The 20,598-nt window shown below is 43.9% G+C and overlaps 1 protein-coding gene across 2 annotated transcripts in view; it reads right to left on the minus strand.

The window, feature by feature from the left end:
- Positions 1-20,598, minus strand: part of LOC132868531 (alpha-1,6-mannosylglycoprotein 6-beta-N-acetylglucosaminyltransferase B-like) — a 569,499-nt gene that overhangs the window by 229,534 nt on the left and 319,367 nt on the right. For both annotated transcript variants that reach the window (XM_060901478.1, XM_060901476.1), the window contains exon 10: positions 10,945-11,114. In XM_060901478.1, the coding sequence (XP_060757461.1) occupies positions 10,945-11,114 (170 nt within the window). The remainder of the gene's footprint in view (positions 1-10,944; positions 11,115-20,598) is intronic.

The following is a 20,598-nucleotide window of genomic DNA, read 5'->3' on the forward strand; positions in this document are numbered from 1 at the left end:
TGAACAAGGGCGGCTGGTGCATAAGGGCGATTGGGCGATGCACTGCCAAAACGGAAAAAAAAGTTTTTTTTTTCTTTTTTTAAAACAAATTTTCACCGGGGCAGCACGGTGGTGTAGTGGTTAGCGCTGTCGCCTCACAGCAAGAAGGTCCGGGTTCGAGCCCCGTGGCTGGAGAGGGCCTTTCTGTGTGGAGTTTGCATGTTCTCCCCGTGTCCGCGTGGGTTTCCTCCGGGTGCTCCGGTTTCCCCCACAGTCCAAAGACATGCAGGTTAGGTTAACTGGTGACTCTAAATTGACCGTAGGTGTGAGTGTGAATGGTTGTCTGTGTCTATGTGTCAGCCCTGTGATGACCTGGCGACTTGTCCAGGGTGTACCCCGCCTTTCGCCCGTAGTCAGCTAGGATAGGCTCCAGCTTGCCTGCGACCCTGTAGAAGGATAAAGCGGCTAGAGATAATGAGATGAGATGAGAACTTTCACCAGCGCTGCTCGAGGCCGTTTTAATCTGTCTCTGGGTATCATTGTCCAATCAGGGTGGTCTTGCTTCTAGAGTACCGCCCCTTTTGGGGCGATTTCAGTCACGCTGAAAATCACCCAAGAGTTCACTGATAGAGTCCCATATTAATATATTTTTTTTCTCCTGACTGACACTTCAATGCAATCTCTATGGGTTCCGGGGGGGCTTGCCCTAGCGTGCTTACGTCACTGCGAAGCGCGGCAAAGTTACATTCGATCCCATAGACATATAAACATAGATGCTGCATTCTGCATAGAATCATACGTCATCCTCGCTGCCATATTGGATGTGGCAAAGTGGAGATTCTTCAACCGTCTCTGGTATAGCATCTAGACAGTAGCCGAGAATAAAGATGCCTCATTCATGTGCTGTGTTTAACTGTACCAACAGGTTTACCATCCAAACGAGATCACATGGGATTACCTTTCACAGGTGAGACTGGAAAAATACTTTTCATTGTATTTGGTCATTATAACGTAATTTTACGAACAGATTTTTCTGACTTTGTGGCTAATATGAAGGATTTTGACAGAACAGGTCAGACAGTCAGGATCAGAGAGGGAGCTGTTCCTTCAGTCTTCAGTTTCCCAGCTCATCTCCACTGGGTAGGTGTATAGTTATAAGCAGTGAGAATTAGATAATACAATGCCACACTATGATGAACATTTTTGAATGTGAAGGAATCAGTGATGTATTTTGTTTTGGTATGACGTTAGAACCTGGCCGAACTCAGTTTGGCGGTCATTTAGCTCACTTTATTCAACGAGAGTAGGTCTGTGTGGTGACTCAATAAATAAAACAGTAAATTTTTATTTTCATTCACTATTTCCAGTTTTTCCACGATTTCCATCATTTATCATATTCAGTCTTGTAGGTTGGTTATTTTGGCCTCAGGTTTTGGTAGCTTGCTACGGTATGCTGACTGATTAGCTTATCTGAGCTATCTATCGCATATCTGTCGCTAGTTTGCAGTGTACAGGGTATTTCACACACTATTTATAACCATCACATTAAAAGTTATGTGTCGTTTTGATGCCTGTTTGTTTCCCAAATATATACGTGTGTGTCTTAATGGGTGAATAAAAGCCATCGAGTTAAATATTATTGTAGAAAGGGGCTTTATGAAGTTCAGTCCATTTACTTGCATTGGTTTACGGGGAAGATCTGCCACATCAAATATAGCGGACACTCTGACGTATCCCAGCAACGGGGCCACCAGCTCAATGCGGCGTCTATGTTTATATGTCTATGTTCGAGCCGCTCAGTTTCTGAGGTGAGATGGATGCGGAAAGCAATTCAGTGCGGTCCTTAAAAGAAGTTCCATTTAGTCAGCGTTCAAATTGAGCTAAATTGGCACCAAAACAAGCTGGACCCCCCTCGACCAAATCTAAACATAAAACAAATTTCGACAAGGGGGGGAATCATATACTCGAGGTTTTACTTTTGTAGCAGCGGGGGCGTGGTCAAGCGCTGGTCTGTGACAGGAGGGCGGAGTCAGGGAAGGTAAGTGGCAGAATCACTTCACCTGAGAGCAATTAACCTGTATTTGTGTGTCTTCCCAGCAACCACGCCCTATATAAGGAGAGAGAGAGAGCAGAGGAAGTGAGCTCTCTCCCGCACCAGAGGACTTGTGTGTGTGTGTATGCATGTGGCTGGGAGAGTAGATATTGCTGCTGAAAAGAGCAAAATAAAATAGTTTTTGGAACTCAGTTCTGTCCTGCCGTACTTCTGTGCTCCACCCACCTGCTCTGACCTCTACAGTGGTGCCGAAACCCGGGATCTGGAGCACAGCAGCCTCACAGCCCCATGGAGTCCTCCCCGTTTGCTGAACTGGTCCACGCCCTTGCCACGGCCCAGCAAAGCCAGCACCAGGCGCTACTCACCCTCTGAAAGGAGCAAGAAGAGCGGTTCGAGGCCCTGGTGTTGGCCCAACAAGAAGATCGACAGGCGTTCCGGCACCTCCTCGCGTCGGCGGGGTCCACCAGCGCTCCTACTGCGGGCCCGTCTCCCCTCACTGTCACCAAGATGGGCCCGCAGGATGACCCCGAGGCGTTCATCACGCTCTTTGAGCAAGTCGCCGAAGCCTCGGGGTGGCCGATGGAGCAGCGCGCGGCGCGCCTCCTCCCCCTGCTCACGGGAGAAGCACAGCTGGCCGCGCTACAGCTCCCCGCCAACCGCCGGCTGGCCTACGGGGACCTCCGCCGGGCCGTCCTCCAGCGCGTGGGGTGCACTCCAGAACAGCAGCGCCAGCGCTTCTGTGCGCTGCGCTTGGAGGAAGTCGGTCGGCCGTTCGCGTTTGGCCAGCAGCTCCGGGACGCCTGCTGGCGGTGGCTGAGGGCCAACAACCGCGACGCCGAAGGAATCCCCGACCAGGTGGCGCTGGAACAGTTCGTCGCTCGCTTGCCAGCAGGAACTGCGGAGTGGGTCCGGTGCCACCACCCGGCGTCGCTGGATCAGGCAGTCGAGCTGGCAGAGGACCATTTGGCGGCTGTCCCGGCGGCAGGACGGCAGAGGGCATCTTCTCTTCTCTCCTCTTCTCTCTCTCTCTCCCCCCCTCCTGTGTCCCGTCCTCGCCCCATTCCCCCACCGCGGAGGCGGGGGCCGGCCCCATCCCAGCCGGCCCGCCTCACCCGCAGTGCCCTCCCTTTTCTCCCTTCTGTGTCTGTCTCTCCACCACCTCAGGTGAGTGAACCCCAGATCACCGGTGCAGAGGGAAAGCCCGGGCTGGTTGGCTGGCGCTGCGGGGAGCCGGGCCACCTTCAACAGCAGTGCACGACAATGGAAGTGGGCGTGGTGGTTCGGATCCCCGACGCGCCAGAGGCCGCCCTCGATCAGGCCGGAGCGTATCGCATACCGGTGAGTATCCAAGGGGCTACACATCAGGGGTTGGTGGATTCTGGTTGTAATCAGACCTCAATTCACCAAAGCCTGGTTCAAAACGAGGCATTGGGGGGAGCACAAGGGGTGAGGGTGTTGTGTGTGCATGGGGATGTTCACCGCTACCCTTTGGTGTCGGTCCACATTATTTTCAGAGGGGAAAAATTTATAGTGAAGGCGGCGGTTAATCCTCGCCTTACCCACTCTTTAATTTTGGGGACTGATTGGCCGGGATTTTGGGGTTTAATGACGCGCCTAGAAGAGAGTGGGTCCTGCCAGTTGACAGGGGGAGGTCCCGGTGTCGCTTTGGCGGGAGCAGCTGTCACAGAGCCGTCTACGTCATCTCCGCGTCAGAGTGAGGAGCCGCCAGCCCCTCCTCTCTCTATTGGGGAATCCCTCGCGGATTTCCCATTAGAGCAGTTGCAAGACGAGACTCTGCGGCATGCGTTTGACCAAGTGAGAGTAATCGATGGTCAAACGCTCCCGCCGAACGCCACCCCGTCCTTCCCCTACTTCGCGATTATGAAGGATAGATTATACCGAGTGATGCAGGACACTCAAACTAAAGAGCGAGTCACGCAGCTTTTGATTCCAAAGAGCCGCCGGGAATTGGTATTCCAGGCGGCTCACTTTAATCCCATGGCTGGACACTTAGGGCAGGATAAAACACTAGCCCGAATAATGGCCCGATTCTATTGGCCGGGGATTCGCGGCGATGTCCGTAGGTGGTGTACGGCATGCCGCGAATGCCAGTTAGTAAATCCAGCGGCCATTCCAAAAGCGCCTTTGTGCCCTCTACCGTTAATCGAGACCCCGTTTGAGAGAATTGGGATGGATCTCGTCGGGCCATTAGATCGGTCAGCACGAGGGTACGGCTTTATATTAGTTCTGGTGGACTATGCAACGCGATACCCGGAAGCAGTGCCTCTGCGCAATATCTCAGCACGCAGTATTGCAGAGGCACTCTTCCGTGTCATCTCCCGAGTTGGAATCCCGAAAGAGATTCTGACTGACCAAGGCACTACGTTTATGTCACGAACACTGCGCGAACTGTATGGGTTATTGGGGATTAAGCCGATCCGCACCAGCGTATATCACCCACAAACGGACGGTTTAGTTGAATGGTTCAACCGCACCCTCAAAAATATTATTAAGAAATTCGTAAGTGAGGACGCACCTAATTGGGATAAGTGGCTTGAACCCTTGCTGTTCTCAGTGCGAGAGGTCCCCCAAGCCTCCACGGGGTTCTCCCCGTTCGAATTATTATATGGGTGTAAGCCGCGCGGCATCCTGGACGTGCTGCGGGAAAATTGGGAGGAGGGACCTTCACAAAGTAAGAACGAAATTCAGTACGTTATGGACCTGCGCGCAAAACTCCACACGCTCACCCACCTAACTCAGGAGAATTTGCGGCAGGCCCAGGAATGGCAAGCCCGCCTGTACAACAAGGGTACGCGCCTTAGAGAGTTCACACTGGGAGATAAAGTACTCGTACTGTTGCCCACGTCGAGCTCCAAATTGATCGCCAAGTGGCAAGGGCCCTTTGAGGTCACACGGCGAGTCGGGGATGTCGACTATGAGGTGAGGCGAACAGACAGGGGTGGGGCGCTACAGATCTACCACCTCAATCTGCTGAAACTCTGGAACGAGGAGGTCCCCATGGCATTGGTGTCGGTAGTTCCAGAGAAGGCGGAGCTGGGGCCGGAGGTTCAAAAAGGGACATTGGCATCACGTACCTCTCCAGTCCCCTGTGGAGACCACCTCTCCCCGACCCAACTCACGGAGGTCGCCCAGTTGCAGGCCGAGTTTTCGGATGTGTTCTCACCCCTGCCCGGTCGCACTAACCTCATAGAACACCACATAGAGACGCCCCCGGGGGTGGTAGTGCGTAGCCGCCCTTACAGGCTACCCGAACACAAAAAAAAGGTGGTTCGGGAAGAACTTCAGGCCATGCTCGAAATGGGCATCGTCGAGGAGTCCCACAGTGACTGGAGCAGCCTGGTGGTCTTGGTTCCCAAGGCCGACGGGTCGGTCCGGTTCTGTGTGGACTATAGAAAAGTCAACGCGGTGTCTAAATTCGACGCGTACCCAATGCCTCGTATTGATGAGCTGCTCGATCGACTAGGCACGGCTCGCTTTTACTGGACACTGGATTTGACGAAGGGATATTGGCAGATCCCCTTGACTCCATTATCCCGGGAGAAAACGGCCTTTTCCACACCGTTCGGCTTACACCAGTTCGTCACACTTCCGTTTGGGCTGTTTGGGGCGCCCGCTACGTTTCAGCGGCTGATGGACAGGGTCCTCCGGCCCCACGCCACCTATGCGGCCGCGTATCTAGATGATATTATCATTTATAGTAATGACTGGCAGTGGCACCTGCAACACCTGAGGGCCGTCCTTAGGTCGCTGAGGCGGGCGGGACTCACTGCCAACCCAAAGAAGTGTGCGATTGGGTGGGTGGAAGTACGGTATCTGGGCTTCCACTTGGGCAACGGGCAGGTGCGTCCCCAAATTAATAAGACAGCAGCGATTGCGGCCTGCCCGAGGCCCAAGACCAAAAAGGGGGTGAGACAGTTCCTGGGGCTGGCTGGCTACTATCGTAGGTTTATACCTAATTATTCGGACGTCACCAGCCCGCTGACTGACCTCACTAAAAAGGAGGCGCCAGATCCGGTCCAGTGGACGGAGCAGTGTCAGCGGGCTTTCTCTGAGGTAAAGGCTGCACTGTGCGGGGGGCCACTTTTACACTCCCCTGACTTCTCTCTCCCTTTTACGTTACAGACGGATGCATCGGACAGAGGGCTGGTGGGGGCCGTTTTGTCCCAGCAGGTGGAGGGGGAGGACCGCCCGGTCCTTTACATCAGTCGGAAGCTGTCAGTGCGTGAGGGGCGATACAGCACAATTGAGAAGGAGTGCCTGGCGATCAAGTGGGCGGTCCTCGCCCTCCGTTACTACCTGCTGGGACGCCCTTTCACCCTCTGTTCGGACCACGCGCCCCTCCAGTGGCTCCACCGCATGAAGGATGCCAATGCGCGGATCACCCGTTGGTATCTGGCACTCCAACCCTTCAACTACAAGGTGGTCCACAGGCCGGGGGCGCAGATGGTCGTGGCGGACTTCCTCTCCCGTCAAGGAGGGGGGGGGGGGGGAGTTGGCTGCAGGCCGGACGGGCGCCCGGCCTGAGTCGGGCGGTGGGGGTATGTAGCAGCGGGGGCGTGGTCAAGCGCTGGTCTGTGACAGGAGGGCGGAGTCAGGGAAGGTAAGTGGCAGAATCACTTCACCTGAGAGCAATTAACCTGTGTTTGTGTGTCTTCCCAGCAACCACGCCCTATATAAGGAGAGAGAGAGCAGAGGAAGTGAGCTCTCTCCTGCACCAGAGGACTTGTGTGTGTGTGTGTGTGTGTGTGTGTGTGTGTATGCATGTGGCTGGGAGAGTAGATATTGCTGCTAAAAAGAGCCAAATAAAATAGTTTTTGGAACTCAGTTCTGTCCTGCCGTACTTCTGTGCTCCACCCACCTGCTCTGACCTCTACAACTTTCAACATGGTCCCAGCGCAAATCCTGGCGAGCTGGCTGCGAGGACGCCTCAGCGGTTTTCTGCTCCCCCTGCTTACTTTTCCACCCTGGAGGTGGCTCCACGGACAACACTGCTTGGACGGTCACTGGAGTTTCGGACATGCATCATTTGTCGGAGAAAATAAAAAAAACATGAGTCATCAAAGATTCACATGGGCAGCTGCCTGAAATTTTCGGCTTTTGGGAGAGTGAGCATTGCTACACAACCGGATGAGGGCTACAGGCTAGCAGTTCGCCGCCACAACGATGAGGTGAGCAAGAACAGGCACATATTAAACCGGCTCACCCAATGCGTGAAATTTTGTGGAGTGTTCGAGTTAGCTCTACGAGGCAAAGAGGAAACTGAGGGCTCCAGTCACCGTGGTGTTTTTCTGGGTTTGGTTGACTATTGACTTGCTACCTAGGTCAATTTACTTCAGTCCTGTGGATATTTATGGTCCGTGTAGACATAACGGGGGAAAATTGCCCCCCTCGAAAAAAATTTCAGGAGCCGCCACTGATCATGAAGAGGAGAATCAGACAACAGCAACCACAGACTGTTGAGCAACTGAAGTCTTATATCAAGCAAGAATGGACAAAAATTCCAATCGCAAAACTGCAACATTTAGGATCCTAAAATCCAATATGATTAAAAAGTGTTATTTAAATGTAAGGTGATTTAATACAATGGTAATAATGCCTCTGTCCCAACTTTTTTTGAGTGTGTTGCAGGCTTCAAATTCTAACTTTGTTTATACACGGAGTGCAGAATTATTAGGCAAGTTGTATTTTTGAGGATTAGTTTTATTATTGAACAACAACTATGTTCTCAATCAAACAAAAAGACTCATAAATATCAAAGCTGAATATGTATGGAAGTTAGAGTGGGGCGTTTTTAGTTTTGGCCATTTTAGGAGAATATGTATGTGTTTGGGTAACTTTCACTGTGCAGAATTATTAGGCAACTTAATAAAAACCAAATATGTAGCCATTTCACTTATTTATTTTCACCAGGTACACTGATATGACAACTCCAGATTTGCAAATAAACATATCTGACATTCAAACACAAAACAAAAACAAATCAGTGACCAATATAGCCACCCTTCTTCATGAGGACACTCAAAGCCTTCCATCCATAGATTCTGTCAATTTCTTTATCTGTTCACGACCAACATTGTGTGCAGCAGCAACCACGGCCTCCCAGACGCTGTTCAGAGAGGTGTACTGTTTTCCCTCTTTGTAGACCTCACGTTTTATAATGGACCACAGGTTCTCTATGGGGTTTAGGTCAGGTGAACAAGGGGGCCATGTCATTATTTTTTTCACCTTTCAGACCTTTACTGGCTAGCCATGCAGTGGAGTATTTGGACGCATGAGATGGAGCGTTATCCTGCATGAAAATCATGTTCTTCTTGAAAGATGCTGACTTTTTCCTATACCACTGCTTGAAGAAGGTTTCTTCCAGGAACTGGCAGTAGGTCTGGGAGTTGAGTTTGAGTCCATCCTCAACTCGAAAAGGTCCAACAAGCTCGTCTTTGATGATACCAGCCCATAGCAGTACTCCACCTCCACCTTGCTGGTGTCTGAGTCGGAGTGGAGCTCTGTGCCCATTACTGATCCAGCCACAGGCCCATTCATCTGGCCCATCAAGAGTCACTCTCATCTCATCAGACCACAGCACCTTAGAAAAATCAGTCTTAAGATATTTCTTGGCCCAGTCTTGACGTTTTATCTTGTGTGCCTTACTCAGTGGTGGTCGTTTTTCAGCCTTCCTTACCTTGGCCATGTCCCTCAGTATTGCACACCTTGTACTCTTTGACACTCCAGGAATGTTGCAACTCTGGAATATGGCAGAACTGGATGCTAATGGCTGCTTGTTAGCTTCACGCTTGATTTTCCGCAGATCATGTGCAGTTATTTTGCGCCTTTTTTTCCCCCACATGCTTCTTTCGACCCTGTTGACTATCTGCAATGAAACGCTTGATTGTTCGGTGATCACGTTTCAACATCTTCACAATTTCAAGAGTGCTGCATCCGTCTGCAAGACATCTCACAATTTTATACTTTTCAAAGTCTGTCAGATCTCTCTTCTGACCCATTTTGCCAGAGGAAAAGAGGTTGCCTAATAATTATGCACACCTGATATAGCGTGTTGATGTCATTAGACCACACCCCCTCTCATTACACAGATGCACAGCACCTGATATACTTAATTGGTAGTAGGCTTTCAAGCCTAAACAGCTTGGAGTGGGACAACATGCATTAAAAGGATGTTGTGGTCAAAATACTCACTTGCCTAATAATTCTGCACTCAGTGTATTTACAAACTACAATTAAGTTGGTCAGTAAAACTATTCAAAATTGTTTCTTTGTACTTTTGTCAGTTAAATAAAGGTCCATGTGAATGAACAAATCATAGATTTTTGGTTTTGGAAAATATCCCAACTTTTCTGGAAATGGGGTTAAGTATAAGAAACATCATAACATCTGACACAGCCATTCTGAATGCACCATATGTGGTTGTGCTTTTTATTTGATATTAAGAGTAAAATGTCCTATACATGGATTAACCAATTAACATGAAATAAGCAATCATTGCCTTAACCCATTGATGCCTGAAACGCCTGCAAAAAAAACGTCTGCAAATGCCTAAGCCAGTTTTTAGAAAAGGTCCCCATCTGCCTGAGGGTTTTCTGAAATAAAAATAATTAATTGAAAACGCCTATGAAAAATTCAATATCTCAGCCTCTGAAGCACATAAAGACATGAAATAAGTTGCATTTAAAAGATAAAATTCTCTGCTTTTATTGGATCATGCTCATTCAGCATTAACACCAACACATTTTTATATAAAAAAAAATCTGGCATGCGTCTTGAAAATAACGACAAATCAACAATGCTGCGTTATGCAGCAACCAGCATTTAGGGAAATGTTGCGTTATGCAACAACCGGCGCTAGGGGCAATGTTGCACGACGCAGCATCCGGCGTCAATGGGTTAAGTTATTATACTCAACTGAGATTCTCAATAAGTTCCAGATGAACACTGGTGTGTGTGACGGATGTTGCTTGGTGGGTCTTTTTTTTTCCCCTTTGTTTTACAGTTATTTTTGTTTTAGTATTTGATTTTTATAACGTTTGTACTATTTTACACATCCCCTTGGTGCTGTACAATGTGCTGTCAGTAATCAACTGGACCTTACAATTTAGACCGATGTCTTTTGGATTTATCCCTTAAATGCTATTAAAGTGGAAAGAGTGCTGGCTCTCAGGTCATCTCCATATACTGTGATATGTCTTCTGAATTGACTGATCAATAATTTCACCTAACAAGTCCTCCAGTGCTCATGGTAAAACTGATATTGATAAACTTTTTGGGGTATGATTGATTTAAGGTGTTACAACTATCATACGTCAAGCCTAAGATTTACTCTTGGATTAACTCCTACTCCTGGTAAAAGGTAGTTTTGAAAACTTGTATAACTTTATTTATTTATTTATTTATTTATAACTCGCGTTTAGCTATGATTTTTTTCTGGTCTTAAGTAAACTCCCAAGACTATATTTAGGAGTAATTCCTATAAGCTTTAAACATACCAGCCCAGATCATGCCCCTGTGTGCTTAAAGTTTTTACTTTCACATCTGTTCAAAAGAAAAGCAGACTTCACAGAAAACAACATAGCTCCTATAAATGGTGTGTGCGTGCACACATCACATTTATATAGCGGCTTGTATAGAGATTGCAAAACAAACACCCAGTTCATACAAGAACCATTTAACTGTTACAGCTGCAGTGCTAAAGGCAATTTTTGTGAACTGAATGGACTGATGAACCAAGAAAACAAAATAATATAATGCACAACTGTCAGCAAAAAATAAATAAATAATGTGTGAAAGGCCTTGGGAGCTCTCTGTGGCACTGAAAAAATTAATTACACAAACAGCATTTTTGTAGCTGCAGATATAATGCAGAAATAAAATATTAAACTCACCCATGCAGCTCTTTGACTGACAGTGAAATCTTGAGATTATGTCCCAGCACATGAAGTGCACTGAGGATATCAGCCCACTGCACCATTTCACCCAGCGGCCCTCCCTTTAACACCTTAGGACTGAACACATCACCAGACTCCTCAGTCAGAAAACCCACATGCACAAGCACCTGGGAGAGATGGATAAAGAGAAAAAAAGAGCACAAAAAGTAATTTATTTTGTAGAGAAATCTTATCAGACTGATGCTATTAAACCATATACAGTGCAGTCTGTAAGAAATTGGAAAGTGAGAATTTTTACGGTTTTTATATAGTACCCGATTTATTGGTTTTAAAATGACTAGAAGGCTAAAGGGTGGAACGTTAACACTGATGACATTTACATTTATATTGGATGAATACCCTTGAAAGTGCATCTCTTTGTAATACTCATTTTTCATTTGCACACATCCCATGAAGCTTGATATGTAGTATGAAGTCATTATTCACTCCCATTTTATCTCAGTCCCTCTAACATTTGGTGAAAGTACAGTGACAGGCAACACTTCCACTCAATTTCAAAATTTTATTTTAGACATTTATTACACAATTTTCTACATTTTTTTTCTTATATTCCACTACTTTTGTGAACCTGAGGCTTTGGTAAACTCATTTCAAGCAACAAAATTTATCCACATGAGTAAAGGTATGTTTTCACAAGCTATATTAAGAATTTCTAAAATTGGACTTCACTTCTTTTCAGCTTTAGGGCCAAATTATCTCTTTACAAAGTGCTCTAGGTCAAACATTACAGACAGCGGAGATTGTTCTGAACATTTTGATATGAAATACATGGGTATCAATGTTACATGCAAGTGCTTTTAAAGGCGAATTTAAGAAGACACGCAATAATCAAGAAAATGCCCTTAGGATTTAGAAGGTCAAACAATGTTGCTCCTTTTATTATTTTTGTCCCTCCACAAATCCCAGTATAACCTCAGAAAAATAAAGAGCCCAACAATAGCTACATTACAGGACTGGCAGAAAAACACCCGAATTCTACTGATGTCTATGGGTCACACAGTTGCAGTTATGGTTTCTATTTAGGTTTCCCCAACATCAAACAGATAAAAGAACAATTATATTTTAAGACTCTAATACTTTTATAGAATTCAGATTTCAGTTTTTACTCCTGGTTTGTGTCAGCAGTTCATTCTATGATCTGTTTATCACAGTGCTTCGTCATTCCCAACTGTGGGGTAAAGAAGAGCTCCATAATTCACAGCTACCATTATTGTCAAAGTCTGTAATGTAGCATGATCCAAGCTGTAATCTAGTATGATGAAAGGCGAAGGTAAATAGTGCAACAATTTTTACTTGATAAAAGACCAATATAATACTTTCCATGTCCCAGAATGCTGCACCAAACAGCTCATCCTCAGAAGTCCATTTTGTCAGTCCATTTGTGCATTAAGAAAAGTACCTTTCAGATAAATGCAGATAACACATTGAAGTGGAATTGTTGATGTGCTGATAATTATTGGTCTACTAAACTGATTTTATTTTATTTTTTTATCTGGCCCACTTGATATTGGACTAAATATAAATGTGGCCCAAGGAAACACGAAGTAGGGGTGCTGAAGGTATTACAACATTCCAGATTTTTAGGATTCATTTAGCTACAACTACAGCTGCAACTGCTAAAATAATAATAAAATATACAAATGAATTTAAAAAAGTAGAGAAAATCTAAACAAGCTTTAAAATTGGGTATTCTGAGAATTGTTGTTTTTTTTTTATTGAGAATTTTTTTGTATGTTGGAGATTGGGGGTTATTCCTCTTTTACCACAGTGATTTGCCAATGATTATTTTTTATTTATGAACATTAGATGGATCTTTTTAAAATGCCTAGGGTTGTATTTAAGGTTACAGAACATCTGCAAAACTTGACTTCAGCACAGACGAGTTTATGCGTTCCTGTTTCTCTGTAACATGACAAGCTGTGTTTTGTATCTTATGAAATTTATTAACCTAACCGATAAACCTGCTATTAATAAAAACTATAATATATGTTACAGTTGTAAATATTCAGAGCCATGCTGTTATAGAACATTAGTCAACACCTTCTGATTCAAGAGATCAGCTGCACTGTGGTATAATTATAGCAATCAACACCATTCTCTTTTAAAAAATGATTTGACTATTATTCACGTGATGTCATAGCTCACACCACATGTATACTGTTTAAAATTCCAGCACCCCCAATGTAAAACACCTTCCTGCATCTGTGGTGCGGCCAAGTACCTATAATGAGTTTGATTCCTCTGGATTAGATCCTTGTTTCCTTTATGCTGGGATAAACGTTGTACTTATTCTGTTATTTACAGTGGTGTTTGAAGGTTTGTGAGCCCTTTAGAATTTTCTATATTTCTGCATAAATATGACCTAAAACATCATCAGATTTTCACACAAGCACTAAAAGTAGATAAAGAGAACCCAGTTAAACAAATGAGACAAAAATATTATACTTGGTCATTTATTTATTGAGGAAAATGATCCAATATTACATATCTGTGAGTGACAAAAGTATGTGAACCTTTGCTTTCAGTATCTGGTGTGACCCCCTTGTGCAGCAATAACTGCAACTAAACATTTCCGGTAACTGTTGATCAGTCCTGCACACTAGCTTGGAGGAATTTTAGCCCATTCCTCTGTACAGAACAGCTTCAACTCTGGGATGTTGGTGGGTTTCCTCACATGAACTACTCGCTTCAGGTCCTTCCACACAACGTTTCGATTGGATTAAGGACAGGACTTTGAATTGACCATTCCAAAACATTAACTTTATTCTTCTTTAATCATTCTTTGGTAGAACGACTTGTGTGCTTAGGGTCGTTGTCTTGCTGCATGACCCACCTTCTCTTGAGATTCAGTTCATGGACAGATGTCCTGACATTTTTCTTGAGAATTCGCTGGTATAATTCAGAATTCATTGTTCCATCAATGATGGCAAGCCGTCCTGGCCCAGATGCAGAAAAACAGGCCCAAACCATGATACTACCACCACCATGTTTCACAGATGGGATAAGGTTCTTATGCTGGAATGCAGTGTTTTCCTTTCTCCAAACATCTCATCTCATCTCATTATCTCTAGCCGCTTTATCCTTCTACAGGGTCGCAGGCAAGCTGGAGCCTATCCCAGCTGACTATGGGCGAAAGGCGGGGTACACCCTGGACAAGTCGCCAGGTCATCACAGGGCTGACACATAGACACAGACAACCATTCACACTCACATTCACACCTACGGTCAATTTAGAGTCACCAGTTAACCTAACCTGCATGTCTTTGGACTGTGGGGGAAACCGGAGCACCCAGAGGAAACCCACGTGGACACGGGGAGAACATGCAAACTCCGCACAGAAAGGCCCTCGCCGGCCCCGGGGCTCGAACCCAGGACCTTCTTGCTGTGAGGCGACAGCGCTAACCACTACACCACTGTGCCGCCTTCTCCAAACATAACGCTTCTCATTTAAACCAAAAAGTTCTATTTTGGTCTCATCCATCCACAAAACATTTTTCCAATAGCCTTCTGGCTTGTTCACGTGATCTTTAGCAAACTGCAGACTAGCAGCAATGTTCTTTTTGGAGAGCAGTGGCTTTCTCCTTGTAACCCTGCCATGCACACCATTGTTGTTCAGTGTTCTTCTGATGGTAGACTCATGAACATTAACATTAGCCAATGTGAGAGAGCCCTTCAGTTGCTTAGAAGTTACCCTGGGATCCTTTGTGACCTCGCCGATTATTACACGCCTTGCTCTTGGAATGATCCTTGTTGGTCGACCACTCCTGGGGAGGGTAACAATGGTCTTGAATTTCCTCCATTTGTATACAGTCTATCTGACTGTGGATTGGTGGAGTCCAAACTCTTTAGAGATGGTTTTGTAACCATTTCCAGCCTGATAAGCATCAACAACGCTTTTTCTGAGGTCCTCAGAAATCTCCTTTGTTCGTGCCATGATACACTTCCACAAACATGTGTTGTGAAGATCAGACTTTGATAGATCTCTGTTCTTTGAATAAAACAGGATGCCCACTCACACCTGATTGTCATCCTATTGATTGAAAACACCTGACTCTAATTTCACCTTCAAATTAACTGCTAATCCAAGAGGTTCACATACTTTTGCCACTCACAGATATGTAATATTGGATCATTTTCCTCAATAAATAAATGACCAAGTATAATATTTTTGTCTCATTTGTTTAACTGGGTTCTCTTTATCTACTTTTAGGACTTGTGTGGAAATCTGATGTTTTAGGTCATATTTATGCAGAAATATAGAAAATTCTAAAGGGTTCACAAACTTTCAAGCACCACTGTATATTCTATTTAGTTTCACTATTTTGTACATACATATTCAGTTTGTCTTCATTCTTTGTTATCTTTTGTACAGTATATTCTTCTCTGTCCACAAGTCATCATGTTCATGGTTTAATATGCACCTTACACAGGAGACTGTATGTTTGCTAATGCATGCTGAAGGTTTACTTTAAAAGAAATCCATATAACTTTTAAAACAACTAAAGACTAAAAGCATCCTTGTTTCCCCAAGTTAAAACGTGTCTCTGCACTGTTAATATATCTCAGTACATCTAAGCATGAGTCTCGGCCAAGGACGTTTGAAGTAAATGATTCCCATTCAAGCATTACTGAGCCCATGCTACTAGAAAATCCAGCACTTCTGCTTTCTGTGATTCACAGAGCAGAACAGTAGAAGCAAAAGCACAACAGCTAGATAGCCAGACCTGTCAAGTCAGTAAGATACATGTCTCCATTTATGTACACCCTCACCTATCCACTGATGTATAAATTTCAGTCAGTCAGTCTCTAACTCTAGTCTGAATATTGTATTGGATCAGGGAAGAATGAAAGAGCACAAGTATCATCAGGATGGAAACTCAGATAGTTATCAAGTCCATACTTCCTTCTAGTTGTGCAGGAGCGAATATTTGATGACTATCTTAACTGTTATGGAGGATATGTGCAGGGTGTGCGGATATTGATGCAGCACAAATGGCAGGAGCATGAATGAGACTGGGTTGCACCATGTGGATTCTTAGTCTATCACTGCATCCCACAGGAATATATCCCACTGCATCTTTATATAGGAACTGAAACTGAGACAGAAAAATGCACAAAAAAATGTGCATAAGAAATGTATAGTTTTCTCTGCAGCACAACTCTGTGCTGCATTCAGAGCTGGCATTCATCTAAGGCATACAGAATGAAATTAAATTTTCTTGGAGTTGTAAGCCTGGACTGGTTTATGTAGATTTATAAACACATCACACAGTGTCTGCCTCTAACATTGAAAAACCTGAACAAGTGCATAACTTGCAATTTAATGAAATAAACACATTTTGAAGGAAATATCCTCCATATCAAGACCTCAAACACATGTTAAGGAATAGACAAATGCATTGCCTTTAGTATTCTCAGCAGAGAAAAATTCTGGTACCTGAAGGCTTCAGTATGCATTAGTACAGTATGTGTCCCTTCATCTGAGAAAATGTACTGGAGCCAGCACTGCCAGTCTCGCTTCTTCTTCCCCAGGCACTCAGCTTCAGCAATACCCCAACTGAACTAAAGATATGAAGTCTAAGTCCCCCACATTACTATGCTCAATCACTCTAGTACTTTATTAAATTGAAATATCTACTGGACTAAATTACCACTCTGGACTATCATGATGATCTCACCGTGCTCCTTGCAGTCACCTCTGCTTGATATAATTATGCTACTTGCTATGCTATTCTAATAGCGGTGCCCCATACTTAACCCTTTGATGCAAAACATGGGTCAAAAGTTACCCGGCTGAGTTTTTATCTTCTATATCTTTGCAATAAATTAATTCCATCATTCAGTATTCAAGGTATTCCTCAATTACGGTAACTTGTTTTTGATCATCATACATTCTTATTTTATTTTTTCCTTTCTTACTTTTTGAATAAAAACCCTTTTTGTATCACTACCCTTCTAATGCACAACATGGGTCAAAAACGACCTGCATTCATTTTCCAGGTTATTTCATGTATGGCTGAGTGTTTCTATGATATACTTTTGAATTAAATTCATTTTGTCATTTACTTTTCCAAATATGCAGTAATATCTTGTTTTTGTTTAGAACAAATCATTTTTATTTTTCCTTTCTTAAGTTATGAACAAGCACAGCTTTTGTAATTCTACATCAAGTTTACACACATGGGTCAGAAACGACCCGCATGCATTTACTACAGCGTTTGGTGGGAACTGTGAATTGTGCTTGTGTCAGACATTTCACAGCTCAGCACAGCGCCCTTTGCCCATCTAATACATGTAAGTAAATGTTTTTCAATTGTTCTAACATTACCTTAGAAAAAAATTGATTATGTTTAGGTTACCTTGAGAGTGAGTAGATTACTTGTCAGAAAGTTACAAGTAATTACTATTAGCTACCTAGCTGTTGACATATTCTACTTTAGTTAGCTAATTTTATTGTAGTTGGCTTAGCTAACTACATAGTTAATACGTAAATAACTGGCCCCATTCACTGCTTAAGTAATTACTTGAAAAATTATTATAGTATTAAGACATTAAATTTTAAATCACACTTGGATGACCCATGTGTAGTAATATAAAAAGTATTTTTGTTCATAAAGTAGGAAAGAAAAAATTAAATTAATGATTTGTGGTAATTAAAAACAAGATATTTAAAGAATACTTGGAATATTCAATCATAAAATAAATTGATTTCAAAAGAAAGAGCAAAGAAAAACTCAGTCAGCATGAAATAACCTGGAAAATGAATGCGGGTCATTTTTGACCCATGTTGTGCATTAGAAGGGGTGTGCATATGTTTTGCATCAAAGGGTTAAGAGAACGCGTCAACTTCATTTTTGATGGCTTGTTTGTATGACATCTGTATGTACATGTACCACCACAGGGAACGCTATCAGAAGTGCAAGACAACGTATCACAAAGACTTGACAATGAAATCTGTATCTTTATTTCCATAAGATCGATGGGTTTTTATCAAATGCTTATTTTAAATTTACTTTTTAAAAAAATAACATGGGATTAGCATGGTGGTGTAACATGGTGGTGTAGTGGTTAGCGCTGTCGCCTCACAGCAAGAAGGTCCGGGTTCGAGCCCCGTGGCCGGCGAGGGCCTTTCTGTGCGGAGTTTGCATGTTCTCCCCCTGTCTGCGTGGGTTTCCTCCGGGTGCTCCAGTTTCCCCCACAGTCCAAAGACATGCAGGTTAGGTTAACTGGTGACTCTAAATTGACCGTAGGTGTGAGTGTGAATGATTGTCTGTGCCTATGTGTCAGCCCTGTGATGACCTGGCGACTTGTCCAGGGTGTACCCTGCCTTTCGCCCGTAGTCAGCTGGAATAGGCTCCAGCTTGCCTGTGACCCTGTAGAACAGGATAAAGCGGTTAGAGATGATAAGATGAGATGAACATGGGATTATTTACCAACACATTTTACTGAAAGTATTCACAATGGTTTCATATAAAACTAGTTAAAACAGTTTTATTAGTCCACTAGCTTGTTGGACAATTGACAGTTTCTGTCATGTAAGGGCAGCAGGCAGATGTAAGTACAGGCAGAGTTTTATTGAAAGCACGCTAGCAAAGAGATCCAAAATGTAGACAGAGTCGAAAAACAGGCAGGGGTCAAGTGAGGCATAGGGAGGATATCAGAGGTAATAAAACAGTCACAGTCCAAAAACACAAACAGGGTCAAAACCAGAAAAGCAATTCAAAATACAAGGCTTGGTAATGTTAGACACAGGGTACAGATAGTATACTTCACAAAGTCAGTGCATTATTGAGAGTCCTTATATGTATGTGCAGTGATTGTGCTCTAATCAGGAACAGATGCATGGTAATTAGTCCGAATGGCACTGTGTTTGTGCCAATGCATGTGGATGTGAAAGATGTAACCAGACAACTGTTTGACATATCAAGTTAAATCTTCAATTGCAACTATATAGCAATGATGTAAAATAAATGCGCTGGTCCACTGCTGTCCACCAGGCACCCAGCAGAGTCACATAAGTGTTGTGGTGTTGTTTCTGGCTCATGGCATGTGGTGTCATATACATAAATAAGTACTCGTAATTGTGCATTGTGTCTCATTATTGGTGTCACTGTCACAAGAAATGCAGCAATTTATTGACGTGAAATACACTATATTCTTCAATGGTTCACCAAGCAGATCTGGTAATTCACAGACTAGATTCTAAATTAATGATTTTGCAGTGGTGGCTAATACATACGAGCACAGGGGGCAGAGCACCACCATAAAAAAAATCATCCATTTCACAAAAAACAAACAAATGTTAATCTCCATAAAGTCCTCATTCACAACTCTATATATTTTAAATTCCACTGAAATACAGTGGTGTTTGAAAGTTTGTGAACCCTTTAGAATTTTCTATATTTCTGCATAAATATGACCTAAAACATCACCAGATTTTCACACAAGTCCTAAAAGTAGATAAAGAGAACCCAGTTAAACAAATGAGACAAAAATATTATACTTGGTCATTTATTTATTGAGGAAAATGATCCAGTATTACATATCTGTGAGTAGCAAAACTATGTCAACCTCGAGGATGAGCAGTTAATTTGAAGGTGAAATTAGAGTCAGGTGTTTTCAATCAATGGGATGACAGGTGTGAGTGGGCACCCTGTTTTATTTAAAGAACAGAGATCTATCAAAGTCTGATCTTCACAACACGTTTGTGGAAGTGTATCATGGCACGAACAAAGGAGATTTCTGAGAACCTCAGAAAAAGTGTTGATGATGTTCATCAGGCTGGAAAAGGTTACAGAACCATCTCTAAAGAGTTTGGACTCCACCAATCCACAATCAGACAGGTTGTGTACAAATGGAGGAAATTCAAGACCATTGTTAGCCTCCCCAGGAGTGGTCAACCAACAAAGATCACTCCAAGAGCAAGGTGCGTAATAGTCAGTGAGGTCACAAAGGATCCTAAGGTAACTTCTAAGCAACTGGAGGCCTTGCTCACATTGGCTAATGTTCATGAGTCCACCATCAGGAGAACACTGAGCAACAATGATGTGCATGGCAGGGTTGCAAGGAGAAAGCCACTGCTCTCCAAAAAGAACATTGCTGCTCATCTGCAGTTTGCTAAAGATCACGTGAACAAGCCAGAAGGTTATTGGAAAAATGTTTTATGGATGGATGAGACCAAAATAGAATTTTTTGGTTTCAATGAGAAGCGTTATATTTGGAGAAAGGAAAAACACTGCATTCCAGTATAAGAACCTTATTCCATCTGTGAAACATGGTGTTGGTAGTATCATGGTTTGGGCCTGTTTTACTGCATCTGGGCCAGGACGGATTGCCATCATTGATGGAACAATGAATTCTGAATTATACCAGCGAATTCTAAAGGAAAATGTCAGGACATATGTCCATGAATTGAATCCTAAGGCCCTGTCCACACGGCAACGGATTCAGGTGACTCCGATACAATTGCTTATTGTTTAGGCCTGGCGTCCACATGGCACCGGCATTTTGGGTGCCCAAAACGCAATCTTTTTGAGAACGGGTTCCAGAGTGGAAAGATCTGGCAACGTTGCCGTTGTGAAGTCGTCTGGA

Source organism: Neoarius graeffei, chromosome 20, assembly GCF_027579695.1.
Source record: "Neoarius graeffei isolate fNeoGra1 chromosome 20, fNeoGra1.pri, whole genome shotgun sequence".
Classification (NCBI taxonomy): Eukaryota; Metazoa; Chordata; class Actinopteri; order Siluriformes; family Ariidae; genus Neoarius; species Neoarius graeffei.